Here is a 26,415-nt window from a genome sequence, read left to right on the forward strand (position 1 = left end):
GTCTTTAATTGCATCTGCAAAGACACTTTTTCCAAATACAAGATAACATTCACAGGTTCTAGAGATGATAATATGGACGAATCTTTTTGGGGGAATGGGCAGCATTCCACCCACCAGGGCGGGGGTGGGGGGGTTAGGCTTTTTCTAATCATGGCTGTTTTCACTATTTTAAAACTGCTAGCCACTGGGTTTGTGCTGTTCCTAATTTGTTGTTGGCATTTAAGTTTCATTCATATATATGGGTGTGTGTATGTATACATATAAATATACATACATATGTGTGTGTGTGTGTGTATATATATATGGAGAGAGAGATTTTAATATATGTAGATTTCCCTTTTCCCCAATTTTGGTTTCAGAAAGTCCTTCCCTATTGAGTGTCTGATATGTATGATTCATGTTTGCATAAAACCTTAAGAAAGTTGACTTCAGTCCAGTGGTATCTTGTTTTGATATTTGCTATGAGGTGAGTACCTGCAAAACCCAGGGAGCTCCGTGTTAGGCCTGTAGTGGAGTGAACCGCACTGTGCCATGGTCAGCCTCCTGGTTTCCATGATGTACCATATTTACCTTGGCTGCCACCACTGGGGAAAGTGGGGGACAGGTATTCAGGACTATTTTTGTTACTTCTTGTGAGTCTGTCCTTATCCTCATCTAAAAATTAAAACAATGTCAAACAGCCAATCAGATTTACCAGTACCATCATTAAATCATTCTCTCTTAATTTGTAAAACATCCTTTATTAAGTTGTGAAATATGTACGGGTGTTTTAGAGTTGTGGTTACACTTCTTTAATTTGGGGAAGAATTGACATCATTTGATAAATGGTCTTCCTGTCTAGGAATGTGATGTATCCTATTTATTCAGACTCTATTTTATTTCCTGATAACACGTGTAGTTTCCTTCAGGTTATTCATAGATGCAGTTCTCTCTGTTATGACTGATGAGTCTTTTCCCCATGTATATTCTTTAACCAGCTTGTGCTGGTTCTGTGTCACCAAATAGAATCCCCCACACCCTTTAAATACATGAAATTCTTTTAACTTGGGAAAATGCTTTTCGTTCTGCAATTAGAGACAATGTTTAACAGGCTTTTACTCGTTCCTCTAACCTGCTTTCTGAAAGGGTATGGTCAGTTACAATAAGTAACGTGGATTTGAGTGGGTGGCTGTGTTCTCCATCCAAGTGAATGGGGGGGCGTCCTTTATGAGGTAAAGAACTGTGAAGTTCTGTTCCATAAATTTAACGTTAACTATCTTTTATTGAATTCTATTTCTTTGAAAATTGTAGAGGTGCTGTGTCTTGGGGACACATGATTTGCTCCCTGGGGTGTCCTAAGCGCAACCAGGTTGGGGGACAGATGGGGGTGTGTGGCCCAGAGAGCCATCTGAGTTGGCCGTGGACTGACTCCTCGCTCTGTCCCTTGGGGCCGTGAGGCCTGGGTGGCCACTGAGGAGGTCAAGAAGGCCACTGTCTGGGTGAACCCCAGGTCTGAAACTCCTCAGAAATGGAAAATGTCCTGTTAACCCCCTTCTAGGTCAGTCTTATGAAATCCGGCTGCTGGAGAATCGGAAGCTGGGAGACTTTCAAGATCTGAACACAAAATATGTCAAGGCAAGGCTGCGGGGCCGCTCTCCCTCCTCAGGAGTTGTTGGCGGGGTGGGGGCATGTCTGGGGACCTGGGCTTGCTGGGGGTGGGGTCAGGAGTGCCTGGGAGGTTTGGGGAGAGCTCCAGAGTGGGAGTGGGTTTCTGTTCCTTGGAGTGTGCTGTCTGAACAGCCAGGGGCAAGCCGGCGGTGCTAAGAGCTGGAGGGTCCTGGGCTGATGGAACAGGCTCTGGGTTGAACAGACTCAGGTTTGATCCTGGCTTTGCCACTTACTGAACTTTCCTGAGCTTCAGTTGGCTCATCTGCACAAAAAGGTATATAGGTTAGCCATGTATGTAAAGCACTTAGTAATTCTGGAAAAGAGAGAGTCCTCATTCTCAGTGTCCTGTTATTGGGGTTCTGAGTGGGGAGAAGCCTACGGAGCTTGAGAGCTAGGAAGGAAGGCTCCAGCAGGAGGGGTCTTGGTCTTAAAAGGTGGGAGGTTTGCCCCAGTGGGAGTTTTCCTTGGGGCTCCTTCTCGGCCCCACACTTACCTGTCCCTCCACTGGCCTCTCTTCCCTAGAGCATCATCCGCGTGGTTTTCCACGACCGTCGGCTGCAGTACACAGAACACCAGCAGCTGGAGGGATGGCGGTGGAGCCGGCCTGGGGACCGGATCCTGGATATCGGTGAGTCTCCTGGGCCATGAGGGGCCCAAGGCACTCTGAGCACATTGGGGTTCTTCCCCGATACCATCGGACTCATGCCTCCATAGGGCACTTTAATACACTCCTGCCCTGGGTGAAATGCTGTGGGGGCTGGCAGACATGCCCATGCCACCAGGGCTGCCCTCGGGGACTTCTGATTCAAAGGCCTACCATCGGGGATTGCTGGGAAGGCTTTGCAGAGGGTCCTGCCTTAAAGGAGTTTGAGAAGGGAAGCATGGGCATCGCAGAGATGGGCAACAGAAATTGAATTTTGGGGTCTGAGGCACTGGTCTATGCGTAGTCTTTTATCTCGAACCCTGGGAGCCATTGGGTTTTGGAATTTAGAAGTTAGAATGACAACAGGGCACATAGACCCCCTAGTGACAGGTAATGCCTCACAAGAGGCAACCAGGCCCACTAATATTCTGCAGTAGGGTTAAAATGTTCACCCAAAATGGGACAAAGACTCGAAATGGCTTCATGGCAGTTTAAGTTGGGCTTGCTGCCAAATGAGTTATGCAAAACTTAGTTTTCAGGACTTTCGGCATTTCAAATTGTGGTTAAGGAATTTGGACCTGTAATGAGAGAGTCCTTCCCTAAATCTTCGGGAGTGGCTGACAATTGCACTTTTGTGTGTGTGTATGTGTGTGCAGATATTCCACTGTCTGTTGGTATCTTGGACCCCAGGGCCAGCCCGACCCAGCTGAACGCAGTTGAATTTTTGTGGGACCCTTCAAAGAGAGCCTCTGCGTTCATTCAGGTAAGCGGGAGGGGGAAGCCAGAGTTTTGGGGCCTGTATGTTCCTCAAAATTATCCACCCGCGGGGTCCCGATGGGCTCTGTTCTGTGTTGCAGGGATGCACGTTGTAGGGAATGGGGTACAGGAGTGTGGCTCAGTCACAGAGCTGGTTGGTCCCCAGAGCTAGAAGAGGACTTGGCATGTTGTAGAACTCTGTGTGGGTTTTGCTTAACAATATGTAAGCTTGTTACAAAATAAGTATGTCCTCGCATAGATAACATGTAATGAAATTTTTTTCCAGGAGAGTTTCTTTAATTCAATTAATTATTTGGTGATCAAGCACCTGGTGTGGATCCAGGGGCATGGCGGGGCCGCTGTGCTTCTGGGCTGACACACGCTCTCTCCCTTACTCTATGTCCCTTTCCGAGCCTCTTAGTTTTTCTACCTGTCTTATAAATCAGATAATGAACATAAAGTCATTACTGCAGTGCCTGGTCCATAGCAATTGCTCAGTAAAAGTTAGTGATTTTTTTTTTTACATAATTACAATATTCTTATTGTATTTTAAAGTTATGATTACAATATTATTGTATTACCACAATAATATATATTATTGCAGTAGTATAGTATTACAATAAGAAATATGTTACCCAGTGCCTTTTTCTGTAGCAGGTACTGGTAACATAGAAATGGTTCTAGCCTCCCGGTCCTGCTCCTGGCCTGGCCCGAGTAACCGGGATGCCAGGGCCACTGGGGACAGAGCTGTGCAGTCTGTGGGATCTGCCAAAGGGGAGGAGGGAGTGAGGGTGGGGCCGCTGGGGCCCCTGGGCCTGAGCAGTGGCGAGGACGGAGCTGCTCAGGCAGGGCCTCCAAGGTCAAGGGACAAAGGTGGGAGGGCGTGCCCTTTGTAAAGGGGACAGGGGGAGGCCATCGCCCCGATGGGAGTGTGGGTGGGAGAGCGGGGAGACTGAGGCAGGTGTGCACCTGACGAGGCAGGACGGAAACCTCCATTTGGCGAGGGGCCCTTGAGGAGTCCAGGACCTGGCCTCACCCCTCTCCTTGCTCCTGGCCCACATTTCCCCTTCCAGGTGCACTGCATCAGCACAGAGTTCACTCCCCGGAAGCACGGCGGCGAGAAGGGGGTGCCTTTCCGGGTGCAGATTGATACATTTAAGCAGAACGAGAATGGGGAGTACACAGAGCACTTGCACTCAGCCAGCTGCCAGATCAAGGTGTTCAAGGTAGGATGTCCTTGCCCCACTGTGCACACCTGTGGCCGCCATGCCCGTGGGGTCCCCGCCTGTGCTGGACAGGGACAGCCGCGCAAGCCTGGCGTCCCATGCACCTGGGCCCCCGAGGAGCGTGAGCCCGCACGTCCTGGGCTGACAGGGCCTGCCCGCTGTGGGCGTCCTGTGCGGGGGCACCTTCTGTCGTGCAGCATCACGGGTGGCTGTGCCCGGCTCTGCTTTGTAAGACTGCCAGGACTTGCACGTGTTTAGGTTTTCGTTTTCTTCCCAAGCGCTTTGTAGTTGGCCACGGATTCTGTAGTAGCCCATTAGATTCTCCTTAAAAATCAAGTCAAGAGACCCCGTGCGGAAGTCCTGGCCCCAGATGTTCTTATGGAGGGCCCGAGGCCGTAGAGCTCCCTGTGTCGCGGCCTCCTGCTGGAGAAGGAAACATGTTTGGAGGCATCTCCTCTCTTTTCCTTCCTGTGTCCCCCCTCTCCCCCGCCCCGCCCCCCGCAGTTGCCTGTTCACTACTTTTCATCTCAGCTCTCTGGACCGATGCATCCTAGACACGGTCGGTGGCTGGTGCTGCAGCCCAGAGTCCTGCGTGGCCTGGGGAGATGCAGGGTCGCAGCAGAGCCTGTGGCGTCCACAGGGGTGAGGGAGGGGCGGGCCCCGGCTCAGTTAGCGAGGCCGCCCCAGGTGGGAAGGCACGGGTCGTGGTGGGAGCGTGATTGTCTTTCGTGCCAGAGCGGTAGCACTCTTTAGAAACCTGCTTCGGGACGATGACTCCTTGCAGTCAAGCCCACCATAGTTGTTTCCTGTTGCCTCTGGAACAAAGGATCACAGGTTTAGTGGCTTCGAGCCACACACACGTATTACCTCTCAGGGCTGGTGGTCAGAAGTCCGACGAGGTCTCACTGGGCTACAGTCAAGGTGTGAGGAGGGCTGCATTCCTTTCCGGAGGCTCCCTCTCCTTCCCTTTGCCAGCTTCTAGAGGCCTCTGCGTTCCTTGCCTGTGGCCCGTCCGCCTGTCTTCAGAGCTGGCAAGAGCGCCGGGCTCTTGGGGTCACACCGCTCCGACCTCCTCTCCCCGGCCCCTCGCCCACCTTTACTGGCCCCGTGATTACGTCGGAGCCTCTGGGATGCCGCAGGCTCATCTTCCTGTGCCCTTCTCCCACTGCTCGCAGTCCTGATTCCGCTGCAGCCTTGGGAGCTGACAGCCTCAGGCTCCTGGGGATCAGGACGTGGCCGTTTCTGACGCACACCCCTCCCCTGAGCCCGACTACCGGTGCGGTGGGTGCTGCGGCCTCCGGTCTTCCTTCTTGCTGCCCGCTCCGGGATCTCGGGGTGCTGACTTCCCGTGGATGGCCCCACAGCTGCGCCGCTGGATGTCTGTGCCTGTCCCCGGTCACACCTCTGTCCTCGTCGTGTGCGCCACATCTGTGGCCCTGCTGGCTGTCCTTGTGCTCAGGTCCAGTGGCATCCAGCGGAATTCCTGGGGCTCAGAGGCCGCACAGCGCAGCAGGAGAGACGGACAGTGTCTCCCCCCGCTGGAGTGCCTAGGCCTTCCCATGGCCCCCGCCAGCTCCCCTGTCTACACCTCGAGGCAGAAGTTCAGGGGTGAGGGCTCCAGGCTTTTGGACCACACACCAGCTATCACGGGAATTGATCCGGAAGCTGCCTTGTCTGAGTGACCCAAGGAAGGCCTTGGCATCTCCTGCAGGGACGTAGGGGCCCCAGTCACCTGAAACTGGCTTCTCAGAATGCCTGGGGAGGTGTGGCTACCCTGTGCGCCCAGCCCCATCACAGAAGCAGTTCAAGCGGTTGCGTGCAAGCGCCAGGCAGAGTCTCAATGACTTGGCTGTCATTCTTCCACCCCAGTCACCCTCGTCACGGGGAAGCCTCCTGCTTGGCTGGAGCAAGGCTCGGGCTTGGGGGTGGGGGGGGTGTCAGGGCCTCTTGACAGGACAGACAGGACCCCTCTCGGACCAGCCAGCTCTCCACAGGCCTCACTGGGACAAGTGCCTTCCCCACACGCAGGCTTGCCCTATGGCCTCTGGACGGTGAGGAAGAGCCTCCTGTTAGGGGCAGGGGCTGGGGAGCAGGCAGGCCACTGGGGTATAGGTGCTGCGTGCCTGGTCTTTCTCTGAACACCAGATCTGTCATCCCTGCCCCCAGAGGACCCCCTGCAGACCTGCCTCTGTTTTAACATGGGTATCACATCACCCCGAGGGTGGTCTCCTAAAACGCTCTTGAGCTGGAAATGAAAAGCTGTGTGGCCTGAGGCAGGTGCATTCTGGGATGAAAGTCCCTGAAGGTGGCAACCCTGAAGGTTGTTTTCACTGATTGTGCACCATGCACGGTCCACTGCATCCACAGGGAGACCGCTCAGTTTGGGGCTCTGGGGCTGCTTGGAGGCTTAATGTCAGAAACCACCAAGCAGGCTGTGAACTCAGAGAAGGTGATAGTCACAGGACGTCCAGAGCGTCCCAGGAGCAGGGCTGGTGGGCCAGCCTGGTGGCGATATATACCTGGACATGCTCTCTTGGATTCTTCACCTGGTCAACACTTGCTTCTGCTTTGGGTTTTTGTTTTTGAAGACCCCGACCAGCCAGAGCAGGTTCTTCTCCATTCTTGACAAGTCACTTGAGCCTCAGTTTCCTTACCTGTAAATGACAGGAGTAGTAGTGCCTCTGTAAGTTGCTCATGTTTGCTGGGCGCCCAGCATAGGCTCTGTGAGGTTGGAGGGGTTACCCTGTGTGGGGCGTGTGAGCGGGGAGCTGCACGCTAGTCCTGGAGTTGGGAGCTGGGAGGCCTTCACGATGTGTCCAGGATTTCCCAGCACACAGGTGCAGACCAAACTCCCACCAGCAGCCCTGACTTCTTCCACTTCCTTCGCCCTCCACTGGTAACCCAAGGCACGCATTGCAATTTGCTGTGGCTCCCAAGGGTTTTGTCCATGGGCCAGCAGCCCCTGGTAGAGGGGCTGGCATTTCCCCCTGAGCAGCTGAGTGGCAGGACCCTGTAGCAGGCCGTGAGTTCCCTCAGGTGAGGAAGGGGAGGGGCTCCAGGAGGAGGACCTTGTGCTTGACACCTGGGAGGTGAGCGAGGATCCTGCCTGGACTCCCGGGCCCCGGGGAGAGGCCGGGAGCACGCAGGCCTTGGGGACTGTCGCCGAGCCCCGGGTCTTTCTGTGACAGCCGCCTCTACTCACTTTGGACTAATTGGACTCCTGTGCTCTGCACTTGTAGCCCAAGGGAGCTGACCGGAAACAGAAGACCGACCGGGAAAAGATGGAGAAAAGAACTGCCCAGGAGAAGGAGAAGTACCAGCCGTCCTACGAGACCACCATTCTCACAGAGGTGAGCTGGCCTACTGCTGGGGTGTGGCCTGCCCCCACCAGCCTTTTGCCAGGAGCAGGATGATGGCGCACTGTTGGTTTAGATTCTTGGGAAGAACGCCTCCTGTGGGTAAATGCCTCTTTTGAAAGTGCCCGTGAAGTCGTGGTAGGTTCCCAGGTCCAGAGCTGTGGTTCATGTGATGAGGCCCGGGGGTCGGGACGGCGTTTCCGAAATAACTTCCAGCCTGGTGCTGCCATTTGCACTTTCCAGAATCTGGTGATTATCATTTTAATAGGTAAAGCTCCAAAATCCAATAGAGGAGAGTGTATATACATCAGAGAATACCTCTCTCCAAACTGTCCTGGCCTCGAGCTTTCCCTCCCCGGGGCGCCTGGCGTCTCTGGGTCCTCATGTACGTGGCCCAGCTTTCTCTTCCAGTGAAGCCAATTCGTCCAGTTCATCCACACCCGCTGCCTTTACACCCAGCGGTGTACACTGACATGCTGTTTCTGTAACTTGCTTGCCTTATCTAATAGCCTAGCTTGGAGTCTGTTCCCCATCTGTTCATAAAGAGCTTTCTAGTTCTTTACCCAGAGGCGTGGCCTCTGTTATGTAGATAGATGGCCTGTGGGTGGACGTTTGGTGCCTTCTGGGCTCGCTGTGTCCACAGGGTGCAGCGAGTGACCCTGGGCGCTTGAGGTTCTGCGTGTGGTAGAGATCTCTGCAGGCTTCCGTTCTCAGAGTGGGCTCCCCAGGTCAAGGGCTGCGAACTACTTTGCTGCCCTGTTGTTTGGATGGATACTGGAATGTGTTCCCTCCTAACCCAGACTCCAGCAGCACCCTGCTCCCCACCATCCTTGTGTCCAACATTACTTCTCACACACTCACTGTCTCAGGTGCTTCTTCCTCCTGCCACTGGTCACCGCTGGTGCCACTTCTTTCTGGGCTCTGTTGTTTTTTTTTAAACAACTATTCCCCACTGCATTCTGTAATCAGTCCAGCTCGTGGGCGTTTGTTTGTTGAATAATTTGACTTGCTTAGAAAGCCCTCCACAAATACATGAGGCCCCGCACCGGCCATGGTGGGGGTTAAGACTGTGTTAAGTGAGGAGGGGAGGCCCGGGCACAGAGCACCTAAGAGAATGGTGGCCAGTCCTGCTTGATGAGGTGTGTGTGTGTGTGTGTGTGTGTGTGCGCGTGTGTGTGTGTGTGCGTGTGTGTGCGTGCGCGCGCGCATGTGTAATAAGCCATGTGCAGAAGGGTATTTGCAACAAGATAGAGTACGGAAGCTAATTTTGCGGCAGAGACAGATATGTACTGGTGTTTTATCAGGCTCAGGATAACAGTGGCCAGAGAGTCCCGGCGTAGGAAGAGCCTGGCTTACTCTCAGCAGCAAAGCAGTGCTAGGCCCTGCATTTGTGAATTAGCGCTCAGACCAGTTAGCTCTCCCCAGGCCCTAGTCCCCTCTGTGGGGGCACCCCAGGGTGCTCTCCATGCTCCCACAGCCCTCTGCCTCCAGACACCTTTCCGTTCTAGGCTGAGCCTCAACCTCTCTGCTCCTGACTCTCCTCTGACCTCCACCTGATGGCCAGGGGTGCTTTAGACCACGTCCTTCCAAGCCCTTCTCAGAGCGTGGTGCAGTTGGTCAAAACCCCCACCTGGCCCATGACCTTGCCAGGTGACAGGTTGTTGGCTTTTCCTCCTCAGCTCCCAAGTTTAGCACCGCAAAATTCCAGCCCACATGCACAACAGAGTTAAATATTTACCAACCTGTGGCTCGGTGGATGATAGTAAATCTTAGGAATGCTTCAAATTGGCTGTCTCCAAAGAGGTGTCATCACAGGGAAGGGAAGAAATGAATACTTTGTCTGCTGGCTTCCCCAACAGGCAAAACCTGTATGTCTTTGCTTTCTTTGGGCGATTCTCACATATGTTCATTTTTGGCTTCTGCACAAGAAGTGCCTTGAGGTCAAGGATCACGTCTTTCGTGTTTTCTTTGTCTCCCTTAGCTCCTCGCAGGACACCTGACATGTAACAAACATACATAGAATGATGTCCAGAGGGGCTGGCCTGCTCTTGGAGGTGCTCACGTGCCTTGTGCTCTCCAGGGCCTGTTGGCCATTTCTGTTTTCAAATAGTGCGGGTTTTAGTACTGAACTTTTTGGTAAGATTTTTATTTATTTATTTATTTTAGGGAGCGAGAGAGTAGGGGGAGGAGCAGAGGGAGAGGGAGAGGGACAAGCAGACTCCCCGGTGCGCGTGGAGCCTGGCGCGGGGCTCCATCTCATGACCCCGAGAGCATGACCTGAGCCGAAACCAAGAGTCTGGACGCTTAACCGACTGAGCCACCCAGGCGCCTCAGTACTGAACTTCACTGATGATTTTTGTTTGGAAGTTATCCGTGTCCAGTGCTCCCTCTTTCATGCGTGGACACACATTCGTCTACACCTGGAAACCCTGCCCTCCAGGCAGCTGGCCTCTGTCGTCAGCTCTTTCCCTGTGGACCCAGGTGACCGATGAGGTTTCTTTCCCTCGTTGGTTCGACTGCTAGCAAGCCCACGGAGACGCATGCCTTGCTTCGCTTGCTCTGGGAATGGCTGCATCTCAGGTCTCTCCTGTGCCATGCTTGAATTCTTGGGCGTGGCCCTAGTAAACCCACACTTCGCTGCCTCATGTGGGCCCTGGGAGACTCGGGGGGAATGCTGAGGGATCCGTGGTTTCCTGCACCGGCCTCGATGGATGCTGGTTTGCGGGGGAGGGGAGCCGGGTCAGCACCTCTGTAGCCTGAATTCCTCCTGACTGCCACGGCCCGCGAGTCACTGCCGCCCTCTGCTCTTTCTGCAGTGTTCCCCGTGGCCGGACATGGCCTACCAAGTGAACAGCGCCCCGTCTCCAAGCTACAATGGCTCTCCAAACAGCTTCGGCCTTGGTGAAGGGTACGTCCGCCATCTTTCCCTTCGGAGGTCCTGGAGTGATGATGGGTCTTGGCTCCTTCCTTGATCTTCTTCCCTGTGTCTTCCCCCGCTTGGTGTGCTGGCACCAGAGTGGGCTGCACGTTTTCTGTGCTTGGACACGCTTCTGTAAACACTGTCTGCTGGGGCAGAAGCCGCCCTCCCACCCCTTCCCCCCGGTAGAAGCAGGTGGGCAGAGTGGCCTAGACAGATGGGGCCTTAGGAGGCAGCCGTTCGGGCGGCTCCAGTGGCTGCAAGGGCCTGTCCTGGTTCTTTCCGGGTCCTTGTGTGCATTCTCCAGGTAGCATGGGTCGGCTCAGGATGTTTCAGGGCTTGTAATATGGGAGTGGCCTCACTCCTGGTCACCCGGCTCTGCAGATGCACAGGCCACGCTGACTGTAAGGTGACCATGGTGCAGGGGTTGGCGGGCATCGGTCCGACCCATCCCGGGCTGCGTGGCACAGGAAGGGCTCACGGTGCCACTGTGATGGCTGCACACATCCTGATCCTGTTTCTGGGGGGCAATGGGAAGCAGGGAGACACCAGGCAGGTTCAGCAGGTAGGCGTGGAACCCGTGGGGTCCTCAAAGCCCGTGCTTGGCGTACAGAGAACTTTACTAGTGGGAGAGTGAGAGTGTCCATGAACTTGATTTCACAAGGTCATGAGGGGCCTCCCTGAGAAGGGGGCGCACATAGCCAAGGTGTCATGCTCAGATTCAGGTGGACCAAGTGTTAAATCCCCCCTCTCTAGGGGTGAGCTCCTTAACCTCCCTCAGCCTCACTTTCCCTGCTACCAAGGGAGTGAGGATTCATGCAGGGACGGGGGGGGGGGGAACTGTGTAAGGCGCCTGGCGCCTCACGGACACTGGACAAAGGGTAGCTCTTGTCGCTGACGACCAGTCTGAGGGTCATCCCAGCGAGGGCTTTTTCTTCATTGCTACTGTGGTAAAGTGCACGCAAAGTAACACTTACCACGTTGTCATTTTAAACGTAGAATGAGACACCTATGTCCATCCACGTTGTGCCTTCTTCACTGTGTCTGTCTGGGAGGGTCATTTAAAGATGTATCTTTCTCTTAATTTAAAAAAATCCAGGCATTTAGGTCTGTGCCTTCCCCATGGGTGAGCCCTGGAGGGAGGGCGGTGTGTCTCCAGCCATGAGAATGTTCTCGTGGATGGATGCCATGCTGCGGCCTACCTGTTCAGGGCGGGATACCTCCCCAGGAGCCTGCAGCCCTCTCCTGTCTCCTCAGAGGGGGGTTTGGCTGGCGCTGTCCAGGCACCCAAACAGCGCCTGGGGCTCCTTGGGCAGCTTGCCCTCCCCTGGGGCCGAGGCTGGTGGGGGGATCTCTGCGTGGGAGGGAATCGGATGCAAACAAACCCCAAGCTCGGGGTGGAGGGGTGATTTGTTGGCCCGGCTATGTTGCTAGTCAGAACATCGTGTCTGCCCTGAAGGGCTGGTCAGGGATTTTGAGGGATTGTGCAGGTGGTTCCGCCTACATGTCTCTGATCTGGGAAATTCTTGAGGCCCTGCTGCATTTACGAGGGAGTGCCATTCCATGAGGGGAGGGGAGAGCGCCGGGCTGGGAGAAGGGGCTGTCCCCGCAGCTGATCGCTTGTTCTCTTCCTTTGCAGGAACAGCTCTCCGACGCACCCCGTGGAGACCTTGCCCCTGGGCAATGATGTAAGTGTCTGCAGCCGGGCTCTCTGGCCGTGTGTCCCTGGGCAGACCCGGCGTGGTCATGTCAAGGCCCCCTCCCCTCTCTCTCTGCCTGCAGCACCTGCTTCCGTCAGCCTCGATCCAGGATGCCCAGCAGTGGCTCCACCGAAACAGGTTCTCACAGTTCTGCCGGCTCTTCGCCAGCTTCTCAGGTGAGCATCTCTGTGTTGTTCTTAAAACCCACAGGGATCTTAGAAACACTTCACAAATCAGTTGCCTTCCTGGACTTGCCCGCACTGCCTGCCGGGTCGTGGTTTGTTCCTGAGGACCCAGTGTGGTGTGGGTTGCTTGCTCACTTTTTGCTGACCCTGGGCCAAGTGCTAAAATAGGAAGCCCTGCTCCTCGGAGTTTCCAGTCGAGTGTGGCCTTCAGGGAGGACCATCTGGGTCCCCTGGGGTGGGCCCTAGTTTGCCCGGGAAGGGCCCCTGCTCCAGGTGGGCTGGGGCACACTCAGCAAGCCTTCTTAGCACTTTTCCCGCCCCATGCCGCCCATCCGTCACGCTGTCTCCAGAGCCACGACCTGGGAAATGGTGGTGAAGCCACAGGGGAGGGAGCACACAGCTAGCTGCTTCCTTCAGACTCTTACCAGAGGGGCCGGCAGACAGAGACCTGGAGCCAGGGCTGTCTGGCAAAAGGGTAAATGGAGCAGTGAACCCTGCCACCAAGTGGAGTCAATCCACAGTGACCAGGAATAAAGTTTTGACCCAGAACTAGAGGAGTGGCTCCCAAGGACATCTGTGAGAGGGGAAGGAAAACCGCACATGGTTGTCTCTCAGCTCAGCTTCTGCAAGAACTTCGTTTGTGTTGGGGGAGGCAGGTACGAGGAGGGTCGGCCAGGGACCCCGTCCTCAGGAGCTTGCAGCCTTGAGTCTGCACAGATGTGTGAACCACATATTTCAGTGCAACGTGACCCTTTGGTGGTGGGCAGGCTCAGAGGAGGGACCTGGCTCTGGTTAGGGAGGAGCAGGGAGGGATGCTGCCATTTTCGGGGCGGGAGGGGGGTTGCTCAGCATAGGCCTTCCCGAGACGGTGCCCTTGAGCAGGGGCTGGGCCCAGGGGAGGAAGTGAGCCAAGTGGGTAGGGGGCCAGTGAAATGTCCAAGCAGGGGGGAAGTGCAAGGGCCACAAGGTGGGGGCCTGCCTGGTGTGTGGCCACAGAGCTGGGCACCCAGGTGAGTGGGGCTAAGTGGACTGGGGAAGGAGGTGAGGTCAGAGAGGGACCGAGGGGCCTGGTAGAACAATGGAGGGATTTGGGGCGCTTTTACTCCTTATGTAGTGGGAGCCATTGTGCCTGCAGAGCTATGCCTGAAACTGCATCTGCACCGTGGCAGGAAAAGGGGGATGGATATCATCGCCCCTGGCCATGTGGTGGCCGGCTGGTTTTTAGCAGAAGGCTGGTAGCATACTTGTCCCTTGGAGAGGCCATATGGGCGTAAGGCTCTAAGGGACTCTTTGGGCTTTGAGGAGGGACTGCATCCACCGATAAGGATGTTCATAGATCTTTATCCATAATCTCTCCAGCTGGGAGCAACCCCCGTGCCCATCAGCAGAGAATGGACACGTGATTGTAGTGTATTCATGCAACGAATATTAGCTGATAATGGCCATGAGTGATCTCTAACCACAGACACCATGAATGAGCCCTTAAACAGGACTTGGAGGACGGGAGCCGGACATGGGAAAGTACATCCTATTCCATTCCGCTTATGTAAACTTCAAAGAAGCCAGCAAGACTTTTGAGCACGAGCAGTCAGGATGGTGGTTCCCCAGAGGCAGGGGAGTGGCCGGCCTGGGGGGCCAGTGGGAGGTGGGAATGTTCTGCCTCTCACTCCCAGCGGCCGCATGCAGGGAGCTGTGTACCCCTGCATTTAGACAAGTGCGCGTGTCATCAGCGGCCTGTGCTAGGTTACATGCACTTCTGTTACATGCCAGTAAACGGTACAGAGGGAGGGACAGGGAGCACAGCTGGTAAGGACCTGTCGGCTTTGGTAAATGCCTGTCTGTTTTCTGACCTTTGAGAACACCACTCATCTCTGGGGCTGTGATTTCCTGATATTTAGCTTTTTGTTGTTTCTGTCTCCGTGGAACGTCCAGTGCTCCCTGAGCATGAGGCTGACTCTGTCACCATGCAACATCTGCAGGTGCCTGAGGACAGAAGTTTTTCTGTGTGTCCTCCTAACGGGCGGCCCCATTTCCCTGACTAGGTGCTGACTTGCTCAAGATGTCTCGAGACGATTTGGTCCAGATCTGTGGCCCTGCAGATGGGATCCGGCTCTTCAATGCCATCAAAGGCCGGTGGGTGTCAGTTTCTAGCTGGATGCAGGGTATGGCAGGGAGCCCCATCTCAGCCAGGGATGGGCTGGGTCTGCCACAGTGGATATGTTCAGGGCCACCCTCTTCAGTCCAGCAGCCCTGGCCACATGTGGCTGTGGGGCGCTTTGTCTCAGGCTAATATGACTGACCAAGCGAGTTTTAAATCTCATTTCCCTTTCACGCATGGACAGCACAGTTTTAGAGTGAGGGCGAGAGCCTGGGTGTGCATCTCAGGTCTGCCTCTTACGAGTTGTTCACTAGACGAAAGCCCTAACCCCTGTTGAGCCTCGGTTTCCTCCTCTGTAAAAGGAGGGCCGTGGTTCCAGCACCCTAGTTGTGTGACGATGAAATGAGGTAGGCATATGAAGTTCTGGAAATGGTGCCTGGGGCAGGGTAAGCCCGAGAAAGTGTTTGCTCTTGTTATCGCCCTGAAAAACACCTTGTGTCTTGAGACGCATGTTCTGGGCAGAGCGCCCTCATGGCAGCTTACATAGGACTTGGAGGGGTTGGCCATCCTTCTGCCTCTGGGCAAACCTGCATGAAGCCGTAGAGGCCCAGCCAAAGGCCTTCTGCATCCCCGCGGCCTCCTTTCTTCTCCCTGAATCCTTCTCTGCTAGTTCCACCCTGTGTTCTGGGATGTTCTGGAATGTTCCTCCCCACCACCCCCCTCCCCCAATACCTGCTATTTATTTCCCCTCCTCCTGCCAGGAATGTGAGGCCAAAGATGACCATTTACGTCTGTCAGGAGCTGGAGCAGAACCGAGCACCACTGCAGCAGAAGCGGGATGGTGGTGGGGACAGCAGTCTGTGTGGTGAGTTGTGGGGAGCCCTCCCTTGCCCCACCAACCCAGGGCTGTTTATTGGGTGGCCAGGTCACAGGAAGACACAGCAGCAACATGAGTCCTCTTGCCGAGAATGTGTCCACCGATCACCTCACTCTGCTTTCTCAAAGGGTGAAGGTTTTTTTTTTTTTTTTTTTTTCCAAAGGATGAGTTTTTGTTAAACTTCCTCCTGGAATTGAAATATTTAAGGTGGAAGTCCTGTCCCGGAACAGCTGGTCCAGCTTACTTATTTGCTCCCTGGGGAGCAGGCCCAGAGAGGGGATGTGTCCCCCAACAGCCGCTTGCTTAGCCACTCGTGGGAGAATTGGGCATCAGGCCTTTCGGCTCCCAGGCTAGTGACGCTTGATGGCCTGAATGCCGGAGCGCTTCCTCCTATGGTGGTGTCCCCCCAGCTGGACGAGTCTTTCCCGTTTGGTTTGGCGGCTGCCCGAGGGCAAAGGAGAACGGCTGTGGGAGCTAGAGCTACCTCAGGGGCACGTGACTCTTCTGGGTTGGCAGTTTGGAGGCAGTTTGGTGAGAGGACAGAAGCTTCGAGGTCAGCTGAGTCTGGACACCAGTGCTGGCCATGCCGCGTGTTGGCCGTGTGGCCTTGGGAAGGGTACCAGGGCTCGTGCATCTGCTTCTGCACGTGCAGATAGCGACGCTACCCCCAGAGGTGGGAGGTTTCGGTGAGACAAGGCGTGTAAGGCGAAGTGCCTTGCTTCTGAGCGTCTGTGAGTGCTGACGGTCTGACCAGTGGCTGGTCTCAAGCTGCAGAGTCCGTGCTCTTCTGCATATGTCTGCAGAGAGCGAGGGAGCACCGGAGGAGAAGGAAGGCCCACCGAGTCCCTGTCCAAAGGGCTTCCCGTGTGCTTGCTTACTCGCTTCTCCTAGTAGGCACTGTTGGTAATGTTGTTTCGCTGGGGGGGACACTGAGGCACAGGGTGGATCACTGCCCCCAGATGGCAGCATTGTACATGGCAGAGCCAGGACCCACACATTCGGACCGTGGGGGCTGGCTTCTGAGCCCTCCGTCTGGCCCCTCTACATTTCTGGAGAGCGGCTAGGTCCTCACCCTGCTTCTCAGCTGTTAGCCTGTGAAGGACAGATCCTGAGCCTTGGGGTTTCCTGCACTTGCGGAAAGGGCAGCCTCGTGCACGGCACCTGCTCAGGGCAGGTGCTCCAAGCACAGCTCTGATTTATGCTCCTGGAGGCCCCAAGAGCTGGTGCTGCCCCTGCACACACCCTGGGGCCCCAGGACGTGTAGAGATTGTTCTAGGGCTTGCTTCTAGGGTGGCTGAGTTGGGACATCAGCCTGGGATTGCCTACTCTAGAGCCTCATGTTTCCCTGAGCTGCTGCCGACATGGCCCTGGAGAGGTGGCTTGGGAGGCGTTCAGAGGAGTGTCCCACAGACCCCTCAGCTGCCCCAAGCACTCCTGGCCGCCCCCACACTCACCTGGGGCAGGAAAGGCTGGTGACCACAGGTTACAACAAAACACGCTGGCCTGCAAGCCGTCTAGGTCTTTCTGGCCGGCCTGATTTGTTGGAGAAGTGAACTCAGAAAAAGCGGAAGGGCCTCCGAAAATGTTGCAAAGCAACAAAAGTACATTCGAATCTGTCATAGAAGGCAATGCTAGAGAAGAGCCGTGGCATTCTTACCTGCTGTCCGCACTGGGAGGGGCGGTGGCCACGTGCTCTGCACAGAGTCTGATGGTGGGTCAGCCTGTCTGAAATCCTGGGACGGCAGATCTGTCGTGTGGCTGGAATGCCATGGCCTCTGCCACCCCCTCTCAGAGGGAGCTGGTGTGTTGTGTGTGCACGTGCATATGTGCTTTGGAAATACAGGGCCTCTGAAACCAAGGGTTCCTCAGTTGAGGTAGGAGTTTGGGAACCTCTAGTTTAATCCTGTTGTGCTTCGCTTTTGAGAAACCTGAGCCTCCCCCGCCCCCCAGTGTTGAGTCATCTGCCCCAGGGCACCCATAGAGCTGGGTTTCCTATAAGGAAGCATTTCCAGCCTCCGGGTCAGTGTTCTCTTCCAGTGGGCTGGTGGTGCTCCCACTGCCCCTTTTCCCTTTGTGGTCACGGTGCCGGAGTGGAGTGGTATTTGTGCTGTGGAGAAGGGCAAGGACAAGACCCTTGGGATGTCAGGTCACAGTTACCCCTTGTGGAGAAAGGGGAACCCCCCTCCTACACTGCTGGTGGGAATGCAAGCTGGGGCAGCCACTGTGGAAGACAGTATGGAGCTTCCTCCAAAAGTTAAAAATAGAGCTACCCTACGACCCACCAATTGCAGTACTAGGTATTTACCTAGAAGATACAAACACAGTGATTTGAAGGGGCACCTGCACCCCAAGGTTTATAGCAGTGATGTTCACAGTAGCCAACCTATGGAAAGAGCCCCGATGTCCATTGACAGATGAATGGATAAAGAAGATGTGGTGTATATATACATAATGGAATATGATTCAGCCATCAAAAAATGAAATCTTGACATTTGCAACGACGTGGGTGGAACTAGAGGGTGTTATGCTAAGCGAAATAAGTCAGAGACAGACAATTATATGAACTCTTCATATGTGGAATTTAAGAAACAAAACAGGATCATAGGGGAAAGGAGGGAAAAACAAAAAGACAAAATCAGAGAGGGAGACAAACCATAGGAGACTTTTAATCATAAGAAACAAACTGAGGGTTGGGGAAGGGGAGGGGAGGTGGGGGATGGGGTAACCAGGTGGTGGGCATTAAGGAGGGCACGTGATGTGATGAGCACTGGGTGTTATACACGACTGACGAATCACTGAGCTCTATGTCTGAAACTAATATACTATATGTTAATTCATTGATTTTAAATAAAATTTTTTTTAAAAAGTAGGAGTTATCCTTAAATCCCGCTCTTGCCCCCCTGGAGCCATCCAGTGACCCCTCTAAGCCGTGGAAAGAAAGGAAAGGGAATGCAGGAGTTCTTCCTCTCGCAAGGGTGTGCATCTGGCCACACGTCAGAATCACTAGAAGCTTGTTAGAAATACAGAGCTCTCCAGCCTCTGTGCCGCCATGGGTGTCATTGGGTACAGGCTGGATGCGGGAATTCTCCATTTTACGTACGATCTCCCAAGAGAGGCTGGAACAGAAATGAAGAACCGTGGCCTGGCTGCCTTGCCCTTGCCACTGGGCTGTGCGGAGGCTTTGTGCCTGTTACAGCCGGATCCCACGGAATGGGTCTGGGCATGAGTATCCGTACAACCGAGGGACTGATTTTGGGGGGGGCGGGTTGGGCTTGGGGATAGGCAGTCTCCTCAGAAGGCAGGGGTGTGTTCTATAGAAGGCCCTGTCCCTTGCCCCTCCAGTGTACCATGCCATCTTCTTGGAAGAGCTGACCACCTTGGAGCTGGTTGAGAAGATCGCCAACCTGTACAGCATCTCCCCCCAGCATATCCACCGAGTCTACCGGCAGGGCCCCACAGGCATCCATGTGGTGGTGAGCAACGAGGTGAGCACTGCCCCCACCCCCACTCGTGGCCTGGGGCTTGGGGCCGTAGGGAGGCACGGCAGACCTGCGCCAGAAACGCCCCCCACTGGGGTTTGGGGATAACTTCTGCCCAAAGATGGCAAACGGGTTTCATCTGCATGCCACAGGCTCTTGGCTACCCCTGGAGTGCAGGGGCGGGGGTGTGGGGGGAGTTCCGAGGCTCTGAATAGCTACCTAGTATCCACTCCTTACGCCGTCCTCGGCCGTACGCCATGCAGGAACCATGGCATTGACTGCACCCCTGCCCCCGGGATGCTTCAACAGGGCTGTGAGAAGTCAGGAGGAGGGAGAGCGGCAGGTCCCAGGGGCCGTGGAATGGAAGGCGGTCCAGGTGATGGAGAGCACGCAGGTCACATGGGAGCCCAGAACCCTTCTCTGCTGACCTGCGAAGATGCCACGGCCTCCCTGGGTCTGCCCTTGGCTGCACAGATCTGTGTGGGGGCATGAGTGGCCTCTGGCAGAGGGCACAGAGTGATCTGGTCCCATCATGGCCAAGGAGGGTTTGCAGCTACATCTAGGCATTCCTGATGCCTCGTTTTTAAGCTTGTTCTATCCTGGACCCCTCCTCTTGCTAATAATAGTGTGGAGTGCTGGCATTTATCCACTGCTTACTGTCCTAAGTACACAGGTTGTGACTCATTTATTAATCCTGACAGCCTCCCTATGAACTGGGTGAAATCTCATTTCGCAGGTAAGAAACTGAGGCCCAGAGAGGCTGAGTAATTGCCTCAGGTTGCACAGCCGGTAAAGGGTGGAGCTAGGGTGGGAACCCTGGCGTCCAGCTGCAGAGACCATCTCCCCTGAAATGAGGCCTTTAAAGAAACAGAGCTGGGCTGATGGGAGTGGGGGGGGCACCCTGAGCCCCCAGCAGATTCCAGCAAGCCGCTTGTGGGAGCTCTGAGAGCATCTTTGTAGAGGAAATGGTACATGAATGGTGTCTGGGGAAGTAGAGAGAATGTGGGCTCTGGAATCAGACATGTGTTCCCGCCCGGACCTTGCTGCCAGGAGTGGTGTGACTCTGGGCAGATTTACTTAACCCCTTTGAGCTTCTGTTTCCGCATCTATAAAATGGGGATCATTACACCCACTGAGCAGGTTGTAGTAAGGATGAAATGAGAAAACAGAAAACAGTGTCAGGCACCCGGAGTTACCAGATAAGCTGGTGGTGGTGGTAATTGATGGTGCTAGGCACTTTTAACTTAGGAGAGCAAGTAATGGAGAGATCTTTAAATTTGACAGTATATGAACTGTAAGGCTTGTAATGGTCTGTATATTTCATATATTGTCATTATTGGTGATAATCCTGTTCCCACTTGTCATTACAATTGCCTGAGCCCCTTGAATGGGAGTCCCCATTTCATGGGAGTTTGGCCCTGGAGGTTGGCAAAGCGCTGGTGGGTTCCTTCCTCTTGAATTAAAAAGCAGTTCATGGAGCACCTGGCTGGCTCGGTTGGGGGAGCATGAGACTCTTGATCCTCGGGGTTGTGAGTTCAAGCCCCATGTTGGGTGCAGAGATTACTTAAAAAAAAATCCACAGCTTAAGTCAGGAAATAGAAAACAGCGGCGGGCAAATGCGAAAGGCACTTGTCTTCCCCACTCTTTTCCTAGAGGAGTTCATATTAGCTTAGATGTGATTCTGCCAGATAATGTTTTGTGCGGGCATCTGTCGTGTGCCTGAGCATTGTGTAGGTGTGGATTCCTAAAACACGCAGCAGAGATCCAGCTGTACATTTATCTGCCACTGGCTAGTTTTGCCCCCGGGTCAGAATTCCTTCCATATCATTCCATTGAAATCTCAGGCAGCTGTTTCCCTATTTCCACTTCCCAGACAGACTGGAGCCCAGGGTTCCTGACCTGAGCACTTCCTTGAGAATAGCCAGGGAGGTTACGACACCTGAGCAATGGGCTGCTGTGGGGGCGCAGGAAAACTCGGCACTCTGCATTTTGGAATGAATTTCTTTGGTGAAGACAAAAGCCAAGAATGTGCGGAACCCTTGCCATGTCACGGGTCCCTGCAGGAAGTCCCTTCCCCAGCTCGCCCTGTGCCCTCCCGAGTGGGCAGTTAAGCAAGTGAAGCAGAGAACAGAACCACAGTGCTACCTCAGCTAAGTAGGCGATTCATATTCCCCGAAGTCTCCTTGCCTCTTAACCCTGAATCAATTGGAAACCTTTGGTTCTTAATTGCCCCGACTGCTGGAGGCAGCCCGGCCAGGCGCGGAGCCGGCCCCTGAGGTGCAAGGGCACTTAATTAAACAAGGGAGTTACTGATTAAGCCCATGTGGGCTCTGCGTAGGGCTTCGCATGCCCAAGTGGCTGGGCTGCCAAGAGTCCTAGAGGGAGCAGGCCAGCAGTATAGAATAAATGTACTTCACGCATCATTAGCCTCTGCAGGGAGGGGCAGGGGTCGACAGGTGGATGGATTTGCAGGATTTGGGGCAATAATCCAGAGGAGGCAATGACATGTGGGTTGCATTTTTTTTTTTTTTTTAATTTGGAAAGGGTTTTTGCTGCATGTTAGCTAGTATGTGTGTTGTGGGTATGTTTAAGTATTTTTAAAATGGTCTTTCCATTTATATTGTGAAGTACGGCATATGTATGCAAGGAGTATATGGAACTTATTTTTACAGTTTAAGGAAGAAGTAAGTGCCCAATACCTGCACTCAGGTTAATGCAATATTATGTTAGAAGCCTCTTTGTGGGCTGATTTCCTCTTCCACTCCACCTCTCCACCTCTCCACCTGCTGGTCTGAATTTTGTACTAATTATTCCCTTTTCCTCCATACATTGTTTTAATTTTGCCCATTTTAAGACTTCATATAGGTGGATAATAGCATGTTTTTCTGTGACTTTCTTTTCATTTTACTTTATATTTTTGAGATTCATAGATTTTGAGATTCAGCATGTTGAGATGCTGCCGGAGGCCCCTGGCCCACTGGATGGCGTGGCGTGATTAGGTGACAGTTCATTCATGCTTCTACTACTGATTGACACGGGGGCTGCTTCCAGTTATCTTTTTTTTTTTTAAGTTTTTATGCAAATAATCTCTGCCCCCCACGTGGGGCTCCAACTCAACCCTGAGATCAAGAGTCGCGTGCCCTTCGGACTGAGCCAGCCAGGTGTCCCTCCAGTTCCCATTCTTACCAGCCATTGCTGCTGTCAGAGTTCCTAGGTGTGCTTTGTGTGCGCACGCGCAGGGCTTTCTCTGGGACACTGGCCCGGAGGAGTAAGGTACCCGATCCTGTGGACAGCTTTGTAAAGTGGTTGTAGAGATTAACGCTCCACCGGCAGTGGGAGCCAATTCCTATCCTTCTGTATATTGGTTCTGTTCTTTTGTCATGGGAGCAGCCCCATTTTACAGATGGGGCACGGAGACCAGAAGGGGAAAGGCTGACTTCTCCAAGGTCACCTGGTAGTTAATCAAAACGAGAACTGCAGAGGCGGCTGAGTAATCGTTCTGTCCCTGCCACTTTGTAGACATAGGGAGTGGCGCTATGTTTATATTGGTCCTCATAGGACTCTGATATGCAGAGGCTGCTAATTACCAAGGTTTTTTTTTTTTTTTTTAAGGACTTTATTTTTTTCTTTGTTGCTATTATACACATACATGCTCTTATAATGTGTCCGTTATAGGGATTGGAGGTCCTAGTAAGTAGGAAAAAGGAAAACGAAAGCAAACAAACATGTAGTCCTGTATTAAATGTTAACGTTTCGCTTCCCTGCCTGGCTCCTTTCTGTCCTTTATGTTCAGGTTTTGTTAATTACGACTGCGATCATCTCGTACGTTTATCTTGTTTCGTGTTTCCTTAGTGAGTGTTAAGTGGAACCATTTTCCTGCATTTGTGCAAACACAGTGACTGTCATTTCTGCCTCCCTGCGGTGGCTGGGCCCCGTGTCACTGAGGCTTTTCATATTATGAACTCACTGTTGAAGGGACATGGTCTCTCTTTTTGCCTTTCAGATGGTGCAGAATTTTCAAGATGAGTCTTGTTTTATCCTCAGTACCTTAAAAGGTAAAGCCCTCTCCCCGCACACCCCTTTTTCTTGTTTAATCGAAGTAAGTGGGGCCTGCCTGCACAGTGGGTCCCTTGAGAGACATCTGGGAACATCCTCTGGGGAAAAGGACGTTTCCCATTTCACGTCCTGTGAAACCCTGCCCTGGAGATGTGAGAACTTTGGAGATTGGCTCCAAAATCAGTTCTGAAAGGGAAATCCTGGCCAGGCAACGTGAACTTGAGTAGAAGTGAACTCCATGAACTCAGTACTTGAGTAGAAGTAAGATGCATTTGAGGTTTTCTACAGTGAGGTTCTCCGGGAGGAGCAAGTGTGGAATACAGCAGCTGAGCCTGCAGGCCTAGTGGGGCAGGGATCTGGGGCAGGGGTGGGGCATGAAGGTTTCACCTGAGGAAGGGGTCTGAGAAGGAACATCTTGTGCCAGGAGAAAGGGGAGACTAGCTGTGACCTTCCTTAGGGCTGGGGCAGGTGAACGTATGGAGTATATCAGAATGAAAGCCCTATGAGTGGGTCATAGACCCTGAACGGTGACAGGGCCATTCCTGTCCTCCCCTGTTCTCTGGATCTAGCCAGCACCTGCCTTCGGAGTGCTGGGGGCCATAATACCCTGAGAACCACAGTTTGTCCAAAGCCGCCTTGGATAGAGAGAGCCTTTAGTTCTTGGGCCTAGAGCTATGGTAGAAAGGCCCATTGCCAAAGAGAAACTCAGTAAGGCAGAAGGCATGTGAAGGCATGTGTTAAAATACCTGTTTTTGTTAGCACACTTCGCTCTATGCAATTGTATTTGGAGCCAATACCCCTGGCAGGGCTTCTGCTGGTACACCAGTACCGTGCCCTCCCCAATTCCCCAAGGTCACAGCGTCGTGCCTTTCTTCCTGTAAAATGCCCAGTGTTTCTCTTTGCAGCCGAGAGCAATGATGGCTATCACATCATCCTGAAATGTGGCCTCTGAGCAGAAGTAGCGTGTGTAAAGTAGAGCCTCCACCTCCCAGCCCCGTGGATTCCCTTGGACATAGAAGTTGCACCTCTGTAAGCTGCGGCCTCACCTGGCAAGCTGTGACTAGGAGGGACTTGGCCCAGTCTGTGAAAACCACGGACCAATAACCAGCAGAAACCCGTGGATGCGGTCTCTGGCATGCAGAAAGCCAATGGCTCTTCTTGCCCTTCTTGGCCTCCAGCATTTGAATGGTTCCTTGTTCTTTGCCTACTGTCCTAGAGAGGCAAACAGATGCCCCCCTAGGGGGCATCTTCTCTGAAACCCCTCACTCCCTTATTGGAGGCTAGTTCATTGGGTATCTTGGTGCCACTGTACCCTCCTGAACCACTCCCCTGCCTCCAGGGAAAGCCCTGCCTCACCCCCAACCTTCCCCTTCTTTGGTAACCGTCTCCATGACCAGGACTGCTGACTGGATGTAGGTGGGTCGCCTCCATTCTGTCTTCATGTTGGTTTCCCTTCTCAGCGACGCTGGTGAGCGTCCGTCTTTCCAGTTCTTGGATTGATGAGAATGGGATTTATTCTGTGCCTTCTGCTTCTTTCACCTTCACTCTCGTTTCTAAGGACCTGCCGCCGCAGCGCCCAGAGATGGGCTCTCCTGTCTCTGTATTAGTCATGTAGACACTAGAGTGCATGTGTAGGACCTGCCACACAGACCCGGGTCTATGCCCTTGGGAGGGAGGGAGAGGCTAGAACAACTATTTTCAGGTACTTTTTCACGCATATAAAAGGGATCAGAACAAAATGATTTATTTTTTCTTGAACTTCTTTTATATAATTTTATTTCCTCAGCGGTCATGGATAAAAGGAGGACATTTTAGGAAATGAGTGTCCCAGTGCGTGATCAGATGACCTTGACAGTCATGATAGCAGGCCCTTGCACATGGACTGAACCAAGTCCCCGTTAGAGAAGACCTTGGTTAACCACTGCCAAACTTGCCAAGTTTCCTAAGGACTTTTGTCTCCTCTCTGAGGGCCCCCATTTAAATGTTTTATCTTTTTTCATGTGTAGAGGGAGTGTTTAGGGCATTTTGCCTGCATTAGGATGGTTGGATCACCTCTCTTAGTGGCTTAATTATGGGGAAATTTGAGTTTACTCAGGAATTAGTCTTCATCTTGCCTCTGTTTCCTGGGACCCAGTCATCTATACCCTTTGCTAACTTAGGTTTATCTTCCAAAGCACCAGGAAGCCCTATGACCAACCGAGCAGGATTTTACAACTTCTAAAGTGGACCTTTTGGGGACTATAGGGAATATAGTGTTAGGGTCAAAGATGATCAGAACTGGGTAGACCTTGTTTTACAGATGAGGAAACTGAAGCCTAGAGGGGCAAAGCCACCTGCCTGATAATCACGTAGTGACAGGGCAGTGATAGAAATTTATCATATAAATCAAGACACTTCAGATGGCGAAAGGGCTCTCTGGTCATGGTTATGTGGGGACAACAGGTATGGTGTTCCTCCAGAGTACAACAGGCTCCTGATTCCTTTTCTGTTTTAGGGGAGGATGGGGAGCAGGTAACGGCTTTATTGAGCTGTAACTCACATACCATACAGTGTACCCATTTATAGTAGTATACAACTCAGTGGTTTTTAGTGAATTCACAGAATCAGCACATTCAATTTGAGAAGATTTTCCTTACCCCCAAAAGAAACCCTATTCCCTTTAGTGATCACCTTCCCTCTCTCCCCCCAACTTCCTTGGTCCTAGGCAACTGCAAATCTCCTTTCCATATAGATTTACCTATTCTGGACCTATCATGGTGGCCTTTTGTGGCTGTTTTTTTTTTTTAAACTAAATGTTTTCTAGGGTCATCCATGTCGAACATGTATCCATACTTCAGTTCTTTTCAGAGCTGAGTAATATTTCGTTCTACACTACACTGCATGTGTAGGACCCGCCACACAGACCCGGGTCTGTGGATATACCTACCACATTTTGTATATCCATTCACCGGTTGATTGATACATGAGTTGTTTCTACTCTTTGGCTATTATGAATAATGCTGCTATGAACATAGTTGTACAAGTTTTTATGTACACATACATATGTTTTCATTTCTTTGGGGTATATATTAGGAGTGGAATTGCTGGGTCATATAGAACTTTATGTTTAATTTTTTGAGAAACAGCCAGACCGTTTTCACATTCCCACCAGCAGCGCACGAAGGCTCCAATTTCTCCACATCCTCACCAACGCTTGCTAAATATCTGCCTTTGATTAGAGCATTTCTTAATGGGTGTGAAGTGGTGTCTCCTGGTGGTTTTGATTTGCATTTCCCTGATGGCTAATAGTGTTGAGCCTCTCCTCATGTGCTTATTGGCCATTTGTATGTCTTCTTTGGAGAACTATCTATTTAGATCCTTTGCCCCTTTGTGTTTGGGTCATTTGTCTTTTTTTATTACTGAGTTGCATGAGTTCTCTTTATACTCTAGATGGAGATCCTTTATCAGATACATGATCTGGTAAAACTTTGTCCCA

At 52.8% G+C, this 26,415-nt stretch overlaps 1 protein-coding gene across 2 annotated transcripts in view; it reads left to right on the forward strand.

Annotated features, from left to right (window-relative positions):
• Nucleotides 1-26,031, forward strand: part of TFCP2L1 (transcription factor CP2 like 1) — a 57,332-nt gene extending 31,301 nt beyond the window's left edge. For both annotated transcript variants that reach the window (XM_027589892.1, XM_027589894.1), the window contains 13 exons: nucleotides 1,538-1,614; nucleotides 2,170-2,275; nucleotides 2,947-3,053; nucleotides 4,120-4,272; nucleotides 7,512-7,622; nucleotides 10,445-10,536; nucleotides 12,185-12,233; nucleotides 12,328-12,421; nucleotides 14,473-14,563; nucleotides 15,290-15,393; nucleotides 18,748-18,890; nucleotides 22,888-22,939; nucleotides 23,846-26,031. In XM_027589892.1, coding sequence (XP_027445693.1) covers nucleotides 1,538-1,614; nucleotides 2,170-2,275; nucleotides 2,947-3,053; nucleotides 4,120-4,272; nucleotides 7,512-7,622; nucleotides 10,445-10,536; nucleotides 12,185-12,233; nucleotides 12,328-12,421; nucleotides 14,473-14,563; nucleotides 15,290-15,393; nucleotides 18,748-18,890; nucleotides 22,888-22,939; nucleotides 23,846-23,892 — 1,226 coding nt within the window. In that variant the 3' untranslated portion in view covers nucleotides 23,893-26,031. The remainder of the gene's footprint in view (nucleotides 1-1,537; nucleotides 1,615-2,169; nucleotides 2,276-2,946; nucleotides 3,054-4,119; nucleotides 4,273-7,511; nucleotides 7,623-10,444; nucleotides 10,537-12,184; nucleotides 12,234-12,327; nucleotides 12,422-14,472; nucleotides 14,564-15,289; nucleotides 15,394-18,747; nucleotides 18,891-22,887; nucleotides 22,940-23,845) is intronic.
• The last annotated feature ends 384 nt before the right edge of the window (nucleotides 26,032-26,415 follow it).

This window comes from Zalophus californianus, chromosome 3 (assembly GCF_009762305.2).
Source record: "Zalophus californianus isolate mZalCal1 chromosome 3, mZalCal1.pri.v2, whole genome shotgun sequence".
Taxonomy (NCBI): Eukaryota; Metazoa; Chordata; class Mammalia; order Carnivora; family Otariidae; genus Zalophus; species Zalophus californianus.